This window comes from Seriola dumerili, unplaced genomic scaffold (assembly GCF_002260705.1).
Source record: "Seriola dumerili isolate Sdu_G_001 unplaced genomic scaffold, Sdu_1.0 BDQW01000149.1, whole genome shotgun sequence".
NCBI lineage: Eukaryota > Metazoa > Chordata > Actinopteri > Carangiformes > Carangidae > Seriola > Seriola dumerili.
Window position 1 is genome coordinate 8,639,953 of NW_019174404.1, and position 21,983 is coordinate 8,661,935.

The following is a 21,983-nucleotide window of genomic DNA, read 5'->3' on the forward strand; positions in this document are numbered from 1 at the left end:
TCGCAGTCATCATTATATTATTTTACACATTTAGATTTTATTGTATTTTTTATATTTTTTAAGTAATGGGCTATTGCTGCAAACAGTTATTAATGAAAGGAGTTAATCAGGTGAACAGATAGATACTTTATTCATTCCCTAGGGGAAATTCAATCATCCAGTAGCTCAATAGTAACACTAATAGTTAATAATAAACAATAATAGTTGGTATTATTGGAAGCACAGACCCAGCCTTTTTGACCAGCTTGTCCAGTTTCTTTTGTATAATAATAATAAAAGACATATTTTTAAAAATTTTGGGCTTTTGTATGGATGACTTAAGCCTGTTTGGGGTGAGAACTGGTAAATTGAGAGGTCTTTAAAACCATCAGGTAGAAAATAATTTAAAAAAATAATCGTATGTACCCTGTTTATGATTAAAGTGACGGTTTATCTAATTTATACTGACCTTATCAAGATGGCGGATTTAAGAAGTCGACAACTTCCGGTCGTGCCCCCAGAATGCTTGTGATGACCTCACATAAATGGCGTACTGCTTTTGAAATTCACAGGAAAACAAAACATCTGACAAGGTAAAGTAACGACAGGTGCGAATGTATTTCACCAAGCGCCGAATTTGTATGTAGGCGAGCTTAGATACTAACGTGCCAAGTATGATGTCACAACGTTTCTTTCTCTGAATCGAGTGTTTTGGATTTTGAAGTTTGCAAAAGCTCTGTAGCTAATGGCCATATTAACGTTGACTAACGGAACAGCTGTTAGGGGTGACTAGCCAAGAAATTTAAGACAGTTTTAATTTTGCCTTTTAATTTTAGTCATTAGTTCGTCTTCTCTTTGATGCAAAAGCTAAGCTAGTTGCTGACGTTCATACAGTAACCTAAATAGTTAAGCTAGCAAAGTAGGTCAGCAGTAATCATGCTGCAAGATACGCTAACGTTGTGTGGTCCGTTGTCCTGAAATAGCTGAATTATCGCTAACAAAATGAAGTGGACTAAAAAGCTCAATGTTTGGATCTAGGAAAAACTCTGCACCTTCCACAAAGAGAATATGCCGCTGCTGCTGTGTCCTGTTTTCTTATAACCAGCTGAAAAAAACTTGTAATTTCCAGTGTTTTGAATGTGGGTCGTTTTCTGTTATCCTATTTTTGGATTATTGGACAAACTAATCAGTTAATAAAATAATCCTATCAACACTAACCTAGATGATTTCTCTCCCTCTCTTCTTGCATTGAAAGGAGACACAAGAGACTTGCATGGCCGAGAGGATGGCAGAGATGGAGGAGGACATTGGGGATCTGCCAGCCAGAGAAGATGACAATGACTCAGACAGAGATGAAGACGACAGACTGTTTGCTTGGATGGTAAATGACGACATGGATGAGGACGAGGAGGAAGATGAGGTGGAGGAGTTGGAGGATGAGCAGCTCTTAGACACTGAAGCATCTGAATCGTTTGAGCTGGACACCCCAGCTGAGCGCAGTGGTCATATAGCGGTTGTTGACAGAAATGTCATGTATGTGTGGGGTGGATACAAAGTAAGTATATGTCCTAAAACTGCACTTTCGTTACATTTGTGTTATCCCCCCACCGTTTCCATATTAATCTATTTATATTTTATCCTTCCTGTGTACAAGAATGCTCAAAACCACGGATTTTTTGACTTGTATCTGCCGAGAACTGAAATCTGGACATACAACATGGAGTCAGGTGTATGGTGAGAATTGATACCATTGTCATCAGCACTTTATCATGTAGTCATTTTACACATAAAGAAGAAAATTAAAATAAAAAAACCTCATGTTTGCAGGACAAAGCATATAGCCGGAGGTAACCTACACATGTCTATGTCAGGCAGCTGTGGGGTGTGTGTTGATGGAGTCCTCTACCTATTTGGAGGTCATCATGCCAGGGGAAACACAAACAGGGTACAGTTTCTGTGTTGCATGAAGCAAATTTTCAAATGATTGCATCATGTTTGCACATCAGACCTTGAGGCATGTCAGCCTGCTGTTTCTGCTGATCATCTTTCAGAACTCCTGTATTCTGTGCTGTGATTTATAGATCTACCGTCTGCCACTGAGAGCTCCCAGCCTTGTGTGGGAGGAAATGAGCGATCTGAAAGGACTCCCTCCATCATCCAAGGACAAGTTAGGGTGCTGGGTTCAGAAGAACAGGTGAGGAAAGACTGCATTTTCCTGTCTTGTTTTTCTGAAATGATTTAGACATTATTAGGACATGAACCATTTGACACAAAATATTTTAAATGTATTATATCTAAAGAAATAACAATTTACAAACCCCCACTAAAAATAGACCAATAGAACAACCTGGTGAAATGTCTTTTTGTCCCAAGGTGTCAGAAACAAACAAAATTGGGTTTCCTTATTGTTCAGTGACTTTTAATGTTCTGACACACTTCAAAACATGTTAATGTGGTCATCAAGAAATGGGAGAGATATTTTACGTGCGTTTTATCTGGAATTGTTTTCATAGACTTATATTCTTTGGGGGCTACGGCTATGCTGCACAAGGACCTCATCAAGGGACGTTTGAATATGATGAATCGTCTTCTCTTGTGGTTTGTAGACAAATATCCTCTTCACATGATAAACAATGAATACAAGTTTTTCATGGTTTAATCGGTGTGTATTTCGAAGTTCTGTTTGTTTCAAACAAAAGGAGTAAAATAGAAAAATCTGATGTTTTTTTTATAGTCACTTTTACAAAAAAATTGGGTGTCTCCTGTTTTGTAATATTAGAGACATTTGATTTGTAAAAGTTGTTGCAGGAGTATGGCTTAGAATGTTAATGGTTAATTTTTTGTGTGCTACAGTGGGACAGCCCTGGGCGCGGCTGGAACAATCACATTCATATCCTGGACCTTGAGACATATACATGGAGCCAGCCTGTCACCACGGTAAACACATGGCAACTTCTCTACAGACAACTTTGCTTACACACACTGAGTGCCAATTTCCTCCACCTTTTTAATCTACTGTTCTGGTCATTAGCCCATCAGATTAAGTTTTTTTTTTCTTTCAGGAATATGTGAAGTCTTTTGAATATTGGGATAAAGACAACTAGAGTGAAATACTTGACATGATATTTCTTCTCTCGTTTGGTATGGCCCGATTTTAGGGGAACACCCCATCACCCAGAGCAGCTCATGCCTGTGCCACAGTTGGTAACAGAGGCTATGTGTTTGGGGGACGATACAAGGTAAGAGTCTCTTCTGAATATCAGTCATAAACATGATATTGCGTAACTGTTCAGGTGTCACAGCATGAATAAATTTTGCCTCTTGACCTCCAATCCTAACACATTTCCTTTGGTCCACAGAACTACCGACTAAATGACCTGTACTACATTGATTTGGACACATGGGAGTGGCATGAAATGTAAGTGTTTTTATATGTTGTGATTTGTGTCTGGCAGCTGAAAGTCATGTTGTTTTCTTGTGAATTCTGCTCTCATTTTGTGAGTCTTAAACATGTAAATAATTAAATTAAATTTCAATACAGATTTTAATCACAGAATAATGGGACCCACTTGAAAACCACATGATGGCTTGAAGGGGTTTGTCCTGATGTTATAAACTTGAATAATTTGGCTAATACTCTGTGAGAATGATAGTTAAAAACGAAGTTGATCATGGCACGTCTGCAGGCCAAGCATCGGCCGTGTTATCCTCAACTGTGTGCCAAAAGTATTCAATCTTCTTTCCACTTTTCTATATGAACATGTTTCTTCTATCTTCAAGAATTTTCTCAATTGTCTTTTTCTCACTCAAATATTCCCGTCTGGCTGTCCCTGCCTTCCTGTAGGAGCGTTCCCCAGCAGTGTCCTGTGGGCCGGTCTTGGCACTCGTTCACTCCTGTGTCATCAGACCTCATCTTCCTATTCGGAGGGTTCACCACAGATAGAGAGACACTGAGTGAGTTTGACACTTGACACTGGAGTAGGGAAATAATCATAGCCATCCACAAAATAATGCCTGACCTCACATCTGTGTTTCAGGTGATGCTTGGCTGTACTGTGTGAGCAAAAACGAATGGAAGCCTTTCAAACACAGTCACACACAGAGCCCCAGGTGATTATCGCCTCTTACTGTGAACAATTGGTTGTGTGCTCGCAGATCAAACTTTAGCTAAATGATTTTGAGGGATGACCACTAATCTGACTGTGTGTTTGTGAAAAAGTTAAGTGAACACAATGAATGAAGACAATTTTTGACATTGTGTATTTTAGGCTCTGGCACACAGCATGCTCTGGTCCTGATGGGGAGGTGTTTGTGTTTGGAGGTTGTGCTAACAACTTGTTGTCTCATCACAGAGCTGTAAGCTGTACATTTTACTTTTATACAACATAATTTGTTTATATTTTCTTCGACTGAATTTTACTAATTTATTTTTAAAATATTTTTTTCACTTGACAGGCTCACAGCAACGAGTTATTGGTTTTCAATGTTCAACCCAAATCACTAGTTCGGTGAGTGCGTGCAAAAGCGAAAACAATGTGGATTTATTTTATACTTGAAACTGAAAGGTTCATCCCTTCATTGTTTTGTGCTCACATGTACCTGTACCATTGCTGCAGGTTCTGTATGGAGGCCATTCTGCAGCACAGGGAGCGCTTGTCGAGTTACTGGGACTGCTTGCCTAAACCTGTCCTGCACAGCCTCAAACAGAGAATGTCACGTGTCAACACACTGGGCTCCTAGATGAAGAAGCGGCCAACAATCTAGTCCAGAGGATTACAGGGATAAAATGTATGTATGGAAGAGATGACTGTTTTTTCTCAAAGCCGGTAGTGCTAATAGAGCATTAGTTAAGTGTGTGTGTGTGGACACTTGCATACATAAAACAAAATCTTAAAGCAATAGTGAACAGCTGTGGATTTGTTGGTAATGGGTCCTAGCTGGCACACTAAGGTTTACAGGCGAATCCTCGAAGGTGTTTATCAACTTCTGTGTATTATCCTGTATCTTGTAAAGCCAGTAGAACCATCAGTGGAGAAGCAGTACTGCTGATGCTCAGTCTGTTGTTAGCACAGCATGTAGGAGAGAGCAGAAGTCTCACGCTACTGTCGGGTTCGTTTTCATTCTGTATTCTTTTCTCAAAGTAACTTTTCAGAAGGATTTCTTTCCTTACCCGCTCTGAGCTGAAAATGATAGCATGGTTTTCTGTCCATATTATTACATAAATGTATATCTACTACTGTTCTAGATAAGAGAGCTTTACAAAGGTAACTTATTTCTGTTAGCACCTTTGTACAGCTACAATGAACGTTTATTAAAATATGAGGAGTTTTGTACTAGCCAGTGTAGTAGTAGATACATTCAATATGGACAGAAAACACCACTCTAATGTTTTAAGTTTTCAGGAAGACCAGTGAAAGAAACCCTCTAAGAAAATACATTGTGTTATGGAAACTAGTGAGGAAGAAATATAGCTTGGAAAGGTACTTGAGGACTTTTTGTTTAAGCACCTCCATTCTCTCCTAAAGATTACTGTGCATGCTGTAAGTATGCCCAAGTCAAGGGGATAGTTCTAATTCATGAAATGCACAACTCATGCACCAGTAAGATGTTAAGATAGTGACTTTCACTGGTCTTCCTCATAAACCAACTTAAAAAGTCTCCATTTGTCTTAACACTAAAAACGGTGGTGCAAGCCTGAAACAGTCTGCTTTGACAGTGCAGATTTTTCTTTAGTGCAGCCTGTTTCTTTAATGATTCCTTTAACTGATTTTTGCCACAATCTCGGATACATGTGTTTGCTTGATCTTGGATAGTTTGCTTAAGTTCTCACAGACCTAAAACTAGTGCTTTATGCTACACAAGGCCATGGAGTCTGGACGTTAACTTTTAGTTTTTATTTGTATATACAGTTATTTATATATTTGGGATGAAATGTATGGGTTCTGTGTTCTGAAACTGGCTTTAAAAGCCTATAAATCGTGAGGAGTGGCTCCTGTAGCTTTGGAATTTTATTAAAACAATAACTTAAAATACTGCAAGTATAGTGGATGTTTAGCCACATTGCACTGAAATGCCTCATGTCAGTAGGGCTTTGTTTGTATTTGCCTGGTTTGCACAATGTTCCCCCTTTGTGTTTTTTATTGTAGGATTTAATGCATAGTGTTACTTTGTACTCAAAGAATAAACATACCATGAGTTGTGTTCTGTTATTCAGCTTTGTTAATTTACAGTTTTTCATTTCAAACTTAATGTTGGTCAACAAATGCAATCAATCTTAAAAATAAAATTATTCTTATTCAAACAAGGGCACTGTACTGAGGATCAGATCTGAACCTGTAACCTCCATGTTTGAAGCGTAGATGAAGTTGGCAGAGTTCCTCTGAAATAACTCAAAGTGTGCAAGTCTGTTTGGATGAAAGTCTTGCCAGGTCTGTATTCACCTGTCTCTTATTTCTTCTTAGCAGCCAGCAGGTTTGGAGCAGACACTTTAACTTTCCCTGGCATGTTTCTGGATAGGTCAGTATCCTGCAACACAGGATGATGAGAGAGTGGACATAGCTTGAATTGTAACATCAAGAAAAACAAGGCTACTATATGATTAGTGCTGAAACTAACAACAACTTCCCAGAGGTGACTACTTGAAAGTGCTTGTTTGGGCTGACTAACAACCTAAATCCCAACGATACAATTGTATACAACAGAAGTAGCAAATCTTTACATTTAAGAAGCTGGAAACCGAATGTTTGGCATTCTTCCTCGATAAATGACTGAATCATTTGGTTAGGAAGAGTGCAGATTGTTTTCTATATGAAAAATCAACTTTGTTGATTTACCTATCCATGACTAACAAATGATTGTAAACACTTCATAGTTACTTTTTTTTGATAGTTACTTTTAACATTTGACTAAAATGCAGTTAACTTCTTTACCTTGACACTGCGGAACAGGTCTTTTTCTCTGGTTGAGGCCTCTTTGGCTTTCATAAAGCTGAAAACAGCCGTGCGTGCAGCTGGTAGGAACAAAAAAGAAAAAAAGACATTTTTTTTCACTATAAAACATTAAGAGAAAGGTTTATGAATATCAGAATAGATTACTGTTCTTACCTTTTCCTTTCTTCTGAGAACCTGGTGTCAGTTTCACCTTGTGTCTGTGGATAACAAATGACTCATTAGCCCGTGCACTCTTTACTTCGTCTCTTATAAACAGAAAGGTTAATTCCACATACTTGTAGTTGGAAAGGGCAGTGTATGGCGCACAGACTGGCACAGCAAACAACAGCACATCCTCAGGATGAGGCTGGCCTGTCAAAGAGGTGAGCAGATTCTCTGCTTCCTGGGGCGACAAAAATAAATGATTCAAAGTTAACCATTTTTGAAAAGACTATTATGGAGAGAATAATTATTTATTTTGAGTACAAACTCCGTTTATCCACAGGTAAAGGTTTAGGAAACCACCTCTGCTCCAGGGTTGTCCTGGTCCACATCATCCTCCTGAAAGAGAGGACAGCATAGATGGCTTGAAAGGAATTCAAAATACAATACAAAAATACAAGTTGTTCAAACTGTTGTTGAAAACACACAAAACAAATTTCAATCCATTTATTTTATAAAATAAAATGATCCCTACCAGCTACCATACACTATAAACAGGAGTCATTCAAAGCTACATCCAATTATTTAGAAAAACTGAACTGAAGAAACGGAGGGACATTTCAAAGTTTTTCACCAGACTAACATTTTGGACACTGGTATTAGGTATTACATCCTTATCCAGTTTAGCATGGAGTGTTGTCATCTACCTTGTCCTCCGGTTCAGCAGCGCCTCCTTCCTCTCCAGGCTGCCTGTCCTCCTCACCCTCCTCTCCTCCTGTTCGCTCTGGTTTCTTTGCTGCAGTTTCCATATTACGGGGTTTCTGAGGTGGTTTCTGGGAGGGTGGTTTCCTGACGGGTTCATCTTTACCTTTGCCTTTCTTTCCTTTCTTCCCCTTATCCTTCTCATCCTTCGTGTGACCAGCTGACTAAAGGAGAAACATAGTTATAATGTTATTTATTGTATTGGGAAGTATCAAGGATTGTGTACACAAACTACATCAACACAAAATCTAGCAGATGGTGTCATGACAATGACACAGTAACAACAACTATGTGTTGAGGGTTGCATAGTTGTTTTCATTCATCCTTACCCCTAGCAGCTGCATCATCAGCTCCCTGTCCTCTTCATCCTGATCTTTGTACTTCTCTTTGATCTTCTTCAGTTTGTTCTGAAGGAGAAACACACACATGAACAGCACAGACATTAGTATCATTAGATTCAAGATTTATCCATCAAATAAGAACATTATGACATGTAACACAAGGGATACTGTTAATTTAAAAAAAAACAACTAAATAATACTGGATAATTCTCATTTTGTTACAGCATTTCATAAACATTGATTTTTGTGATTAACAAAAAGCATTACAGCCCTATTTCAGTTACTGATAATGCAAAAATGTTTATCAGTAAACTGATAAATACACTAGTGTCATTGGCCTCCTAATTTCTCATAAATTGAGTATGGGTTTAGTTTTCTTTTCTTTTAAATGTATCTTGCAGAAAGCAGATTTGTAAACGCAGATTTTCAAAAACTGCCTCAACACAACACAGAAACACAGGATGTTTTATCTTCAGACTTCACTCTTACCCTTTGACCTCTCTTCAGTGGCTGCTGGGAGGGGCCTCCTCCACTTTTGGACCCCTGATCGGCTGCTGGTCCGCTGGATGAAATGTCAGTCTTCTCCTCAATGTCAAAACCCTCGTGTTTCTGCTTCTTCTTCTTCTCCTCTCTAATGGTAAAGGCAGAAAACTGAGAATTAAATCAATCACAGACCATGCTTCCTTACACTAAGTCTAATCTGAGATTTATAAAAAATATATTATAAAATATAGTCATCTCCTTTTTATGGCTGGTAGAACAGATGCTAAATAGAAGTGGACGATGGTGTTCATCTCTAGTATGTGTTGTTTTTTTGTTTTGTTTTTTTTACCCACATCTACCTCCCCTCAATGGGGAACACATACTAAATCTTACTACTTAAATCCTAAAAAGAAAAGCAAACTTCCACCAAAGTACATTCAAGTATGTCAATTATTTCAGCTGATTCCATCCATCGATCACCACTCCTCTACCAAACCAATTTTTTTCCCTATTTGGCAGTATATGTCTCATACTTTAAATTGGTCTCTGCAATTAATATTTCCATTCTACAGTTATGTTTCAAGTTAAACTCAGTCTATTATTTAAGTCTAATTCTACATGTTTGTGTTGAAAATGTCAAATTTTCCATTCACTCACCTTCTCTGTTTGGCGGTCATGTGTTTTTTCCCCTGTGAGTCTACCTCAGCCTGAATAGAAATGAATGAATTAACACATTAGTATATGCAGAGTTGTAAATGTATCGTTTGACTTTGATGGAATTGCTTAAATGTACATGGCCAAAGACAGTGGGTAATTACCTGAGATGCTGTTTCCTTTTTGAAGCCAGGGTTCTGAATACTTCTAGAAATAGAGCGAGACAATTGAAGTATTATTTATTCTCATGTGCAGGCTTTTCCATTCCCAAAGTGTTTGTTCCAGCGTGTAGCAGTGCTAAAGTTACCTGCTGGGCTGTAAATGACTGAGGGAGATGGTCGTATCTGGAAAGCTGAATTCTTCACTCTCTCCATTCTCCGAGTCCTTTTCCATCCCGCTGTCCTCTCCACCTTCCTCTGCCTCGGCCTCCATGTTGCTCTGCTCTGACAGCATTCCTCGGCTTGCGCCATCATCCCCCTCCCCTTTGTTTTCCTTTTTTATCTCCTTTTTCATCTCCTTGTTCTGTCCATCTCCTTCTGTTCTTTCCTCGTTCTGATCTTCGTTACTGCTGTCGTCACCTGCAAAGGCAGCAGAATCTGTTACAGCACTTGAACGTTGTAGTTACAAACATAGCAAATGAAGTCAATCTTATTATGTCCTCCTACCTATCAGCTCCTCTCCCTCCTCTAACAGCTCAGCAGTTTTGGATGTGACCTCCTCCATGTCTTCCTCTACGGTCTTCACTTTTCGTTCCCCTTTGTGCCGAAACACGCTCTGTTCATCTACCTGCACACAGGCAAGCGTGAAACGTTATTGTTAGAGGATGACAAAGAGTTAAAATGTTATTCACAGCTCATGATGGTATTTACCTTGAAGAGGAATCCAAAGCCCATAATCAAGTAGGAAGGTGGCAGAAAATTTTTCTTTCCTGGAGAGAAATAAAACAAACATTCAGTCCTCTGTTTTACATCCTCATAGCTCTGTTACCAGTTGAACTTCTTATATTTTGTTCTGGTGCCTGACAAAACTCATGTGCTTTTAATTCTCATGTTTGATACCTCTGATCATGAAACTTCCAGTGGTCAGGTACTCTCCAGTGGGAGCTGTCTTAGACACCTGAGCAAAAATAAAACATATATACCACGAATTAATAATGAATTTAATGTCACATTTGAAGTATTTGGCTGCTTGTAGCCTTTTGTATTTCCCCCATGTCTAATGACGCACTACCTGTGAGTTAAAGGTACCCTTCTCAAGTTTTGGCCACTAGTAGCATTAGTCAGCAATGTTTTTACAAGTGGGTCCCCATTTCATTTGTATATAACATGTGGAGAAATGGAACAATGTGCCACCAAAGTTGAGTTAAAGAACACTGGAACCTCACAAACATGACATGTAAACAATAGATGATTTTTTTATTTAAAACTCAGGTTTGCAAATCTGTGATGAGAAAGGAAATGTAGTAAACCTACTTATTAGACTCAGGGATTGATGCAATGCATTTTGGTCACAAACACTGAATGTAAATAAAACTGTTAACAAGAAAACTTCACAGTGTACCTTTAAGTTTTGAAAGTCACAGTAAGTTATGTCTACAGAATAACTATAAACCAAACTTCAACAATATAATGATAACAGCAAATATAGCATCCAGAAGCAAATACGCTGCCTTGCCTAAGCCAGTTCTCACTTTCAGTGTTTTGTCAAATTACAGTGGGTTGTGTTTTTATCATACACACAAAAAAAAGATAAGCTAGCCAATTCGATAGCGTAATATTCACAACTCACCTGATGGTGATGGACCCACCAAGCACTGGTGATGATCTTGGCGTCCCAAGCAGCACTGTAGCACACAGACATAGTGCCGGCCTCTGTTAAGGTACGAGGAGGGATGGGATCACCTGGAGTGGGGAGTGGGTGGAGAGGTTGAGAAGGGCAGAAACACATACAAATGATTTAATAGTAACATTAACCATCGTCACAAATTAAGTCAAGCAGTGGAGAGAAAGGAGAAGTGAAACCACACATGCAGATGTACCTGAGGGGTTTTTGATGACACAACTAGTCGCTCCGTGAAGGTCAGCATGAACATAGATATCACCTGTCAAAGTAAAGATACACATGATAAGGTAAAATAACTTAGTTTTAAAGATATTTACTTTTTAAGGAAAGTGTGTGAGTTCCATTACCCGCCCGGAGGTATCTTTTGACGATCATCTCGTTCTGCTGCTGGTCCCTTCCTGCAATGATGAGATAATTCTCTGAGCTGATGAACCAGAGGAACTTCTCAAACCTGCCACAAGGGGAAAGGGGGGGGACACTGCTTATCAAGTACATATAAAACACACTGAAACAAAACAAAGTCTGGATATGTGCATAACACATGGTGTGTCTTACCAGTAGACTTTCCTGGCCTTCTGAATAGTGGTCACTGTCTGGACGTCCTTCAGTGTTTGCTGTGTTTTTTTCTCTGCAGATTTCATGGCCTAGCATGGTGTAAAATAGGAATACCTTTAACAGTACATTCTTAATAAAGTGCAAAAGTATCACGACTTATCAACTTCAAAGCTGTCTTGTGTCAAAAAAAATTCCCAGTGGTTATAAAGTTCATAAACCATGTTCTTGGAAACACGCCTTGCCTTGATCTCAAAGACAACTGACAGATGTTTTCCCACTGTCAAACCTGACTATATATTAACAGCTTTCTCACCTTATCTGCTGCTTCAATGGTTTTCTGTTCCTTCTTTTCAGCACTGCGTTTGAAGTCATAGTACCTAAAGGAAAAAAGCACAACAACAAGATCCATCAACTGTAAAGACAACACTTGTGTCTCTCCCTACATAATGTTCAATTCTATGTCTAAAGGCTTATATCTAAACCTACTTTTTGGCATTGGCATAAGCGGACAGGCCAAGATCTACATCCACCAACATGGGCTTGTTTCTTTGCAGCTTCTTGCTCTGTCCTTTGTCTTTATTTTTATTTTTCTTCCCTTTCTCCTCGACCACATCTTCTTTCTCTTCCTCTTCATGGTCTTCCTCAGAAATATATGGATTCCTAGAGGGGAAAAGACACAGAAGCCAAATGTTGTAACAGTGAGCAGAGTGGTCCATTGTTCTAAGTTTTCTGTATCAGTGATGGTCTCACTTTAAAAGCATGGTGATGTGGTTAGTCTGCAGCTTCAGCTCTTTGATGGCGCAGGCCACAGGGTCTCCAGCTGCCTGCGCGTCTTTGACGATAATGCCAATCTCAGTCCAGTCCACCTGATTGGCCAGTGCACTGCGCACCACCTGCAATGCCCTCTCCACCACAGGCAGGTTCATCTCCACTAGTTCACCTTTTATTCTGTCCACCTCCTGCGACACATGAGTTAAGGTTGCTTATGTATGCATTTCAGCAAAGTCAAACTTAAATTGATGTGTATCCAAATTTCTGTTAATTCTTCTCTAAACAATGCAAAAATCTTCACAGATGCATACATGAGGAAGAGCAGGAATCATTAAGTGCAACATTTATTTGTGGCAGACAAAGGTCAAAGCTGCTATGTTGCTAACCTGTGCTTGGTGCAAGGCCTCCAGCCTCTGCTCATGGTCCTTCTTCACATTTTCCAACTTCTTCAGAGCCTGTTTCTCCTGCTGCAAGGCTTTCATGTCGATCTTCTGGCTTTCCATCTTAGAAAAGAACTCATCCACTGCCTGAGTGAGAGGATCACATTTGTGCAAAAAGTGTTAATTTACATTGGAACAGAAAGATGGATCAATATTCTTTCTCAAACAAGGCATCAAGTGATAAACCAAATAAGCAGCCATGCTAATATTCACCTTGTCAAAAGTATCAAACTCCAAATAGGGACTCTTTGCATGCTGGGCGAAGAGGAATGGATGGAATTCATCATATCTGTGAGTGGACATCATCATCATAAATTAAATAACCATATTATAGATGACCAGGTAAAAAAGTATGTATACTATTCTAAACAAAAAAAGACATACGTGAGCAGTTCTTCACTCGGTTTGCCAGGAGTTAAGCTTGGTTTCTTCTCACTCTTTTGAATGATGTAACCCTTAAATTAAACAAAGTGGGGTTTGTGAATGTAACAAAGAACAAAAACAGGATCTCAAAGCACTGTCCCTCAAAATAAAGATCTCTTACTTTGCCACTGAAGTTCTCTGTTTTTTCCATGTATGTTTCTGCAATTTGCATGGCCTCCAGGATTTTAGGTGCGACTGAAAAAGCAGACATACATTATTGTGAGTACTACAGATTTATAGAAACACAACATTACAGCCACCATCGAACAAAATCTAAAACTTAAACCATCACTAAACCACATGCCAGAAGTCTTGTCTTTAATTGCTTTGCTATACCTTGGGCAGCATCAACTTGGCTGTCAACTTTGGCAGAGCCCAGCAGCCCTGCTTCTATCAAACTGTGTTCTATCAGAGTGGCTCCATAAGCTGCAGAGGAGATTGGAAAAGACACAAAACATGGTTCAGTCTTTACATGACAAAAGAACTTAAATATATTTAAAATGAGTGTCTGTTGTCTGGCTACTTACGAAGGTGGGGATTCAAGACCCTTTTCACTTGCTCTCCATTTGGAGCTTTGCTGATAATTTCAGTGAGTCTATATTGAAAAAAAGCAATCATAAAGAAAGTTTTCACTGATACAGTTATAATATATGTTCACAGAATTCTGATAGATGTCAATTTTATCAACAAACTCATCAAGCACATTTAAGATGCAGTTACCGCTCTAGACTGATGAGAGGTTCAGGGGGTCTGGCGCTCTCCACAGGGTACCGCTCTCTCACAGCAATCTTAACATCTTCTACCTCTGCTGTGCGAAACCGCAGCAGATTCAGGATGGTGTACTCATGGTCTGCAAGTATGATGTTTCCCTGAAAATGGATATGGACAGATCTATATAACATATGCACAAAATAACATCTGAAATTACGCAACTTCAAATGTACTATTCTCACCCTGTCATATAGTTCAATAATCAAGTGGTAGGCAGCCTCATCTGAACCAAACTGGATGTCCACAATCCTATCAATTCCGAGCTGCTTAACCTGGGTCAGTCGCCGTGTCTTCAGGTGTTTTCGACACTAATGAGAGAAAAGTTGCTTTCAACATTCAACTTCATCACAAGAACCAACCCAATTAACTGAATTACATTACAATCAAAAAACAGAGAATGTCATTACAGTGAAAAAATGAATGACATACAGTGGGGTCCAAAAGTCTGGGACCACTTTCCAATTTGAGTAATTGGGAAAGTGTCAGACTTTTGGACCCCACTGTATAACAATGTTTGCCAGTCATAATCAAAAAACAAAACACACTATTTCACAACAACATCAATAGGATGTTCTTACTTTCATTGCAAAGCCCGAAGGCATCATGTTCTTTGGCCATTCGAAGTCTGTAGAGTGAATACGAGTCCCGGACTCAATGAGGAGAACAGCTTTGCTGTCAGGCCTGAGACAACATGACACTCAGTTATACACACTGACTGACTGTGGAATGTCACTAAGTACAGTATATTTATTCAAGTGCTGTACTTAAGTACAATTTTGAGGTACTTGTACTTGAGTTGAGTAATTCCATTTAATTCTATATTGTACTTCTACCTCACTTCATTTTACAGTGAAATATTATGCTTTACTCAGCTACATTTATTTGACAGCTATAGTTTCTAGTTACCCGGATTTTTTCATACAAAACACATGATCAGTTTAAATAATCTAAAAAAAAAAACTAAAAAAAACTATCCATGTGCATTAGTCAGTTAAAATGAGCTGAACTGCAGCTTAGATATCAATATCAGTAATCATTAAATAATGCAACAATTTTAACGCTGACAGGAGCCCCTCTCCTGCATAATGAATACTTTCACCTTTGTTACTTATTACAGATAATATATCCTTACTTGTAATTACATTGCTTATAAGGAAGTATCTTTTCGCGGTGGCATTACTGATTCATGACCTATTAAAGCAATTACAGTGAAACTTTTGGAGGCAACTTTTCAAACTGAACTCACTTTTGCAGCCGGATGAGATACGTCTTATTGTCGATGTCATACACGTTGTTTACTCTCATGCCAATGTAGCTGTGAAAGAAGAAGGCAAAATGAAAGAATGGCTGATGAACATATGTAAACAAATCCACATTAACGGTGGTTAGCACAGCTAGAGGAGGCTAAGTTAGGTTAGCAACCTGGCTGGAGGCGATATATATCACCTACTTGGCATCGATCTCGGCAATAACTGCCCTGATATCCACAGTGGCGAATCTTGTCTTCATGGTGACTTAAAAGCTGGCTGCAAATACAAAAATTCAGGTAAACACTAAATTCAAACATTCACATTTCTTGTGCAACATCAGCAGTGAAAACATGTAAGGAACGGCTGTACATGCGCGGTAATGTCAAGTCTTTACGGAAGCCGAGGTGGAACAAAAACGATCAGGTCCACGCCTTTTACACACACTGCCTGTGTGTGAATAGAATGCATTGATTGTGTATTGGATGTACTGGTGCCTGGTAACGTTATGCTATGACATGAATGCAGTGAACCAGCAGCTGTGCTCTTGCGGGGACTGATTCTAGATATCATTAAGCTCATGGTAGGCTCTTTAGCAGTCAATGTGCACTAATGATGCACTACTCAAACTGGCTTATTGGCGTGAAAAACAGGGCAAGCCTTCGAAATGCATGCAAAACACCACCTAACACCGACTGGAACAACAGGGGAATTGTTGTGGACGTGAAGAACAACAATCCGCAGCCTAATGAAAAAACATCCGAGCTAACGGTCACCACCCACCTCTGGAAAAAAGGTAAGGAGCTGGATGATAAAGCTGTAAATAAGCAATCGCGTCAAATATCTGGGCCTGTGGCAAATAATTCTGCTTCACTGGCATTTTCTTATAACATGGCAGAGCATATTCAGCTGCGTTGCTGCTTTTAACTCAGAAAATTTTGAGTTTAGCGGCCGGGCTGGGGAGAGAGACTCAGCCAGAGTTTTCAGTTTCCTCCTCAGGTCAGAGCGGAGGGCGAAGGCGTGCTCCGTTACCAAGGCGACGGTCAGCTAACAGGGCTCACTAGCGGGGCTAAGCTAGCACCCGTAAGACGAGTTTAGTGTCCGTTTTGATACCTCGATGCGTTAAAAAGAATTGTCTTTTCAAACTTATCATTGAAATGTACTGTCCAGATGTTATGGATAATCGACTTACATGCGGCGGTTAAGACTCAAAGGAATGCATTGTAAGTAGTAAGTTAACGGCTGAGCAGTGTCAAGACTTTTGACAGGAGGTCGCACGTCGTTAACGATTCTCTCCAAAGATTTCTTATCTTTGTTATCTGTTTTTCTTACCTTTAAGAGTGCGTCATTGTGTCGAGCAAGCAAACGGTTCTTTTAACCTTAATATCCATAATAATCATGTTTTCTATGTAGCGTCTCTTTTTCATTTACGTTTTTTCTACCACAATGGTAATTGTTACCAAAAATGTGACCCCCTGAACTCAAGTCATTTCTGTTGCATTGACACAACGCAAATGTAGTCTGGCAATTACCGTGTAAGATTAAGTACCAGAATATAACAGGTCACAGTCTGTAGTGTCATGGCTGTTTGTGGCCATTAAAAGGGAAAACCCATATTAAAACGCTGCTTGTCCACCTTTTTGTAAACATGATTCTGGACAGTTAAAATAGTAAAACAGACATCTGTCTTCCTGTCAATCAGTCAATCTCCAGTCAATCCACAGAGGACTGATTAGAAACAATTCCACTGCTGAAATGATTATGAATTAGTCAATTGAAAGAAAAATAATATGCAACTACTTTGATACTATTTTTTTTTGGTATTAAATACAAACCAAACATTTTTCTAATTCCTGCTTCTCAAAGAAGAGGATTTGCTGCTTTTCTCTATCTTAAATATCAGCAAACTGTTTTGTATCTTTGGATTTTGAAATGTTGATTGGATTGAAAAAAAAAGAAAAAAGACACTAAAAATGTCACCTTTGGATATGAGGGGCATTCTTTCCACATTTTTGTATGTTTTTACACTAAATGATTAATTAATAAAGAATCTACAAATTAGTTGATAATGAAAATAATCATTGGTTGCAGCCCTAAACTATTTTGATAGTTGATTTGAGTTACCTTTAAATATATTTTCAAGCAAAAATTACAAAAAATGTGTTCCTTTCTTGGATTACGCAGCCCCTCTAACAACTTCCTGTGAAGTATTTTGTCAGAATGAGTTTTATATGAATGTAGAGCTGAAAGGATTAGTCGATTAGAAAATTAATCTATGACCATTTTGATATTCGATCAATTGTTTCAAGTACTTTTTTGACCTATGATAAACTGAATTTATTTTAAGTTTTGGACTGTTTTTGGGAGACATTTACCATCAATAATGAAAATAATCTTCAGTTACATCCCTGTGTGAATGTAGGGCTTCCAGCTGTCAATCAGAAAATCTTAATTCCCTATCCCAATGAAATTGTCATGGGCTTTAATGTCCAGTGGGTGTGTTCCAGTTTTTACTGTCTCTGGAGCACAGGATTTCCATCTAGATTAGGCAGACTTGTTTCTCTGATGTTCATTTACTCACAAATTTCAACTGATATTCAGGGTAATATTATAGAAATGTGTGTATGCAAAAATTCAATTTCTCTCATTCCTTGTCTTTGTTTGTAACTGTTGTACAGGCTACAAAATAATCAAGAAAATTGGGGAGGGCACATTTTCAGAGGTGGTGAAAACTCAGAGCCTGAAAGATGGGAAGTTCTACGCATGTAAAAAAATGAAGCAGACAATTAACAGGTATGTATTTAGAAACACAGCGTTGTCCTGTGCACAAGTAATCAGTATTGGAGACTTGAAACTTGAGACAGCAGCTTGACACCCTCTCTGCCTTAAGTATCCTATTAGATGTCAACATAGTCTGCCTTGACCTTGTAGTGATGAGAAAACAATGGATATCAGTGCTTGAAATGTGAGTTGTTAGTGCAATGGTTTTTTACAAGTGCTGATTTAAAGTGCACACTCACTTTAAATCAGTGCAGTCATTAATCTTGATATTTGTGCACACACTGTAGTGATATGATGTTGCTGCCAAATGAAGCTGTGATACAGAATTGCACTGCTTCAGACCAGTTCCCTCAAACCCATCACACAAAATCTAAGATTAAGAAAGCATATATGTCTTATACTGTACAACAGAGTATTTGTACACAAATGCTATACTTGCTCTGTTGTTAAGTCTGGAGCAGGCCAACAATCTGCGGGAAGTCCAGGCAATGAAGAGATTGAGCCCCCATGCAAATATCATCCAACTACACGAACTGATTTTGTGAGTACTGGAGTGTTGGCTGTTAGTAACTCACTGTATTGCCTTAAGCTAGTGTGGTGTGGCACATCTCTTTACTCTTATTCAACGTTTCAGTGACAAAGAAACTGGAACTGTGTCTTTGATTTGTGAGCTGATGGAGATGAACATCTATGAGTTCATACAAGGTAGGTCTACAAGTATGGCAGAGTAACTTGGAGATGTAGACATTATTGTTCTTGGATGAATTATGAGCTGATATTGGTTCGTCATTCTTTGCAGGAAGACAAACTCCACTGCCTGACCATACAGTGAAGAATTACATGTACCAGCTGTGCAAGTCACTTGACCACATGCACAGGTAATTATGAAAATGTAACATATAAGTTCATATGAAATTATAAAGTAAAATTCAACATCAAGTAAGTTATGTTTTTTCCCCTTCACCTTCCTCTTTATTTATTTATTTATTTTTACAGCTGTGGGATCTTTCACAGAGATGTGAAGCCTGAGAACATTCTCATCAAAGTGAGATGCATCAATATCATAAATCTGCTTTATAAAAAAAAAGCCTAACAGTGGTAATTTGGTTTTGAGTTATACACATTTTTTTAATTATTTTGTACAACTTACAGCAAAATGTTCTGAAGCTTGGGGACTTTGGCTCATGTCGGAGTGTGTACTCCAAGCCCCCGCACACAGAGTACATCTCCACACGCTGGTACAGAGCCCCAGAGTGCCTCCTGACTGATGGGTATTACAGCTTAAAGATGGACATCTGGAGCGCTGGTTGTGTCTTCTTTGAAATCATGAGGTACCTCTGCAGGGGAAGGGCACATCATTTCATCTGTAATACTTACACAGGCAAACATGTTATTTTACAGAGTTATCCTTGACTACATTACATTCTTCCCTGTGTCTGCATTCATTTCCCCATCTTTGTAATTTGACCAACCTTGTCCACCACCACAAGTATAAACAAATGAGAAACAAATGTTATGTAAATAGCTTTGTTGTGGCACTCAGATTATTGCACTGTGTACCTGTATGTTTCAGCTTGAATCCCCTCTTCCCTGGATCAAATGAGTTGGACCAGGTTGCCAAGATCCATGATGTGTTGGGGACGCCAGATCAAAGTCTTCTCCAAAAGTTCAAGCAGTAGGTGTTCCTCCTCAAATATGTTCTTTGAAGAGTTTGTCATCTTGTTATTGCAGCAGCACACATAAAATGTGAATATCTCATTTTCATGTACTTGGAAAAACAAGAATTCTCAAGGTGTCTTCATGTCTGCCAGGTCTAGAGCAATGCAGTTCAACTTTCCTCCAAAAAAAGGCACCGGAATTTCACGATTAATCCCAAACTGCCCAGCCCCGGCTTTGTCACTGCTGTATCAGATGCTCGCCTATGACTCTGATGAACGCATCACTGCAGAAACAGCCCTGCGGCACACATACTTCAGGGAAATCAGGTCAAGTGGTTAAATATATATGTGCAGAAGTGATAGTTAGTGTCCTCTCAAATAGGAAACACTTTCTTATACAAACTGTGGAAGGACTTAAATTTTAAATAATATATTATTCTAGTAGATTCTTGCTTGTTTTTTTCTTCCAGGCTGGCAGAGAAGAAAGCTGACACTCTTCACAGAGTTTCTGGGACTATGGATGGAGTAGAGAGTAGTGTAACGCCCAGCTCCTTAGAGCAAATCTGGCGCTCAACCAGACTTGGCAAACAGCTGAGGGGAAGATATACAAGGCAAACACCTTTAATGCGCGTAAGTTTAAACTCTACTGGCCAAATTTAGCCCTATGTTAAAGTCACCGTAAGTGAAGTATCCAAGGCCCATCAGTCCAAAGAAATATGAATAAGCTGCTGCCATCCAATACTTTCTCCCTCTCACAGCACATGAAGCATGTAGCAGAGCCCCTTGTCAGACGGAACGTCCCTCATTATCCCACAGAGCTGCCCAAACTCAACATGGTTGTACCAGGACCACAGATCTCCTTCCCAGTCTCCACTATGCCTGCATTCACTGTCACCCACCGAGGCACACTGCCAGCCATCACATCGAAAAAGTGCCAGTCACAGTTGGCCAAGGTAAACACAGGAGCGCTACACAGACATCAGGCTTTTTAATTACTGAGTCATTCAGCCATTCAGGCCTCCTAGAAGTCACATCTAGCAAGGGCACTGAGGAAATTAAGTAAAACGTGCTGACAGGTTTGTTTTAAATATCAGAAGATACAGTATATCACTATGTTGTCTTACGGAAAAAGGAGGAATGTGAAGTTTATATAGACAAACAAGTGCCTCGGTATTGCTTTCAATAAGGGCTTTGATTTGGCATTCAGCCTGCATTTCCTCTCTCTGCAGCCCCGGGATGAGTCACACCGCGCAGCTTTCAAGACCTACTACATGCCACCTCTGGATAGGAAACAAGGGGGCTACTGAGAGGCAAAAACACTTCTTTTGATTTAAAACCACTTCTTACTGTACTTATAAACAGATTGTTGAGAGGACAATGTTTTGACAGGCCTGATGTTGAAATCTGTAAAACAACAAAAAGATATTTGATAAAAAAAAAAAAATGCAATGAAGACCGCAGACTCTGTCAGCTTACTAGTTATGACTTCTACACCAAACTGTTGAATCCTCATGGTAATGATGAAATTCAGTGTCTACACAAACAATGATAGATTCAGTCATATTATGTTGGATTGGGAATGTGTAGTTTAGTTATGACCTCTGTTTTACTTGACCTAGTCAGGTGTTACATGTTTACAACTGTTGAGAAATATACTTCAATCTGAGCCTATTACACAAGCTAAGCAATAAGATATTTGACAAGTTACCAGGCTGTTTACCAGAGGTGAATTAGATGGTGTAACTTTTTAGACAAGGAACATGATCAACTAACTGGGAAATAATACAGTGGCTTTAAAAAGTTGTCACACCCTATGGACTTGTTACAGTTGTATTATTTTACAACTTTGAATCACAAATGATTAGCTAAGCTATAAGTATTCACAGAATACTATCAGAAGTTAGAGGAAGTTATAATTTTTTTTTTTTTTTTTTTTTAAATACTACACACAGCTGTGATTCAAAGTTGTAAAGCAATAAAACACGAAAAACTCCAAGGTCGAGGTTGGTGCTGTATATTGAGAAAGTGAATCACAAACTCATTTGAGGGGCAGAAGTCTTCCTGTACAAAAGTAAACAGCGAAACTATTCACATTAATCACTTCACAATTACTCTATGCCACAAAATTGCCATTGGAGAAGTAATTTAAAGGCACATTTCATGGTCGACCTGTAAATAAAATAAA

The 21,983-nt window shown here is 39.0% G+C and overlaps 3 protein-coding genes across 6 annotated transcripts; 2 read left to right on the forward strand and 1 right to left on the reverse strand.

The window, feature by feature from the left end:
- Positions 1 to 508: 508 nt before the first annotated feature.
- On the forward strand, positions 509 to 4,737 carry klhdc2 (kelch domain containing 2). 2 transcript variants are annotated; one of them, XM_022750075.1, is made up of 14 exons: positions 509 to 572; positions 1,235 to 1,534; positions 1,634 to 1,713; positions 1,807 to 1,924; positions 2,061 to 2,173; positions 2,493 to 2,577; positions 2,833 to 2,916; positions 3,138 to 3,218; positions 3,339 to 3,397; positions 3,824 to 3,933; positions 4,017 to 4,089; positions 4,248 to 4,335; positions 4,435 to 4,487; positions 4,596 to 4,737. In XM_022750075.1, the coding sequence occupies exons 2-14, from the start codon at positions 1,253 to 1,255 to the stop codon at positions 4,717 to 4,719; spliced, it is 1,350 nt and encodes a 449-aa protein (XP_022605796.1). In that variant the 5' UTR covers positions 509 to 572; positions 1,235 to 1,252; the 3' UTR covers positions 4,720 to 4,737. The 2 variants fall into 2 exon arrangements, with proteins under 2 accessions (XP_022605796.1, XP_022605797.1); XM_022750076.1 differs by lacking the exon at positions 509 to 572 and adding an exon at positions 1,024 to 1,118.
- nemf (nuclear export mediator factor) lies at positions 2,127 to 15,728 on the reverse strand. 3 transcript variants are annotated; one of them, XM_022750073.1, is made up of 33 exons: positions 15,563 to 15,728; positions 15,359 to 15,427; positions 14,691 to 14,793; positions 14,295 to 14,420; positions 14,062 to 14,210; positions 13,869 to 13,936; positions 13,678 to 13,767; positions 13,463 to 13,536; positions 13,303 to 13,373; positions 13,132 to 13,207; positions 12,865 to 13,005; positions 12,458 to 12,666; positions 12,194 to 12,367; positions 12,021 to 12,084; positions 11,708 to 11,796; positions 11,500 to 11,603; positions 11,349 to 11,411; positions 11,099 to 11,211; positions 10,369 to 10,426; positions 10,180 to 10,238; positions 9,976 to 10,096; positions 9,618 to 9,888; positions 9,475 to 9,517; positions 9,314 to 9,363; positions 8,663 to 8,804; positions 8,162 to 8,239; positions 7,778 to 7,996; positions 7,434 to 7,469; positions 7,205 to 7,311; positions 7,083 to 7,126; positions 6,909 to 6,988; positions 6,420 to 6,504; positions 2,127 to 2,207 (listed from the first exon to the last, which is right to left on the reverse strand). In XM_022750073.1, the coding sequence occupies exons 1-32, from the start codon at positions 15,619 to 15,621 to the stop codon at positions 6,427 to 6,429; spliced, it is 3,228 nt and encodes a 1,075-aa protein (XP_022605794.1). In that variant the 5' UTR covers positions 15,622 to 15,728; the 3' UTR covers positions 2,127 to 2,207; positions 6,420 to 6,426. The 3 variants fall into 3 exon arrangements, with proteins under 3 accessions (XP_022605794.1, XP_022605792.1, XP_022605791.1); XM_022750071.1 differs by lacking the exon at positions 2,127 to 2,207 and adding an exon at positions 3,587 to 3,896; XM_022750070.1 differs by lacking the exon at positions 2,127 to 2,207 and having other exon boundaries at positions 6,411 to 6,504.
- A 749-nt stretch (positions 15,729 to 16,477) lies between these two features.
- mok (MOK protein kinase) lies at positions 16,478 to 21,256 on the forward strand. Its single transcript, XM_022750228.1, has 12 exons — positions 16,478 to 16,582; positions 18,038 to 18,152; positions 18,592 to 18,681; positions 18,775 to 18,845; positions 18,940 to 19,018; positions 19,137 to 19,185; positions 19,293 to 19,471; positions 19,714 to 19,815; positions 19,952 to 20,125; positions 20,269 to 20,428; positions 20,557 to 20,751; positions 21,028 to 21,256. The coding sequence occupies exons 1-12, from the start codon at positions 16,552 to 16,554 to the stop codon at positions 21,103 to 21,105; spliced, it is 1,323 nt and encodes a 440-aa protein (XP_022605949.1). The 5' UTR covers positions 16,478 to 16,551; the 3' UTR covers positions 21,106 to 21,256.
- Positions 21,257 to 21,983: the final 727 nt, after the last annotated feature.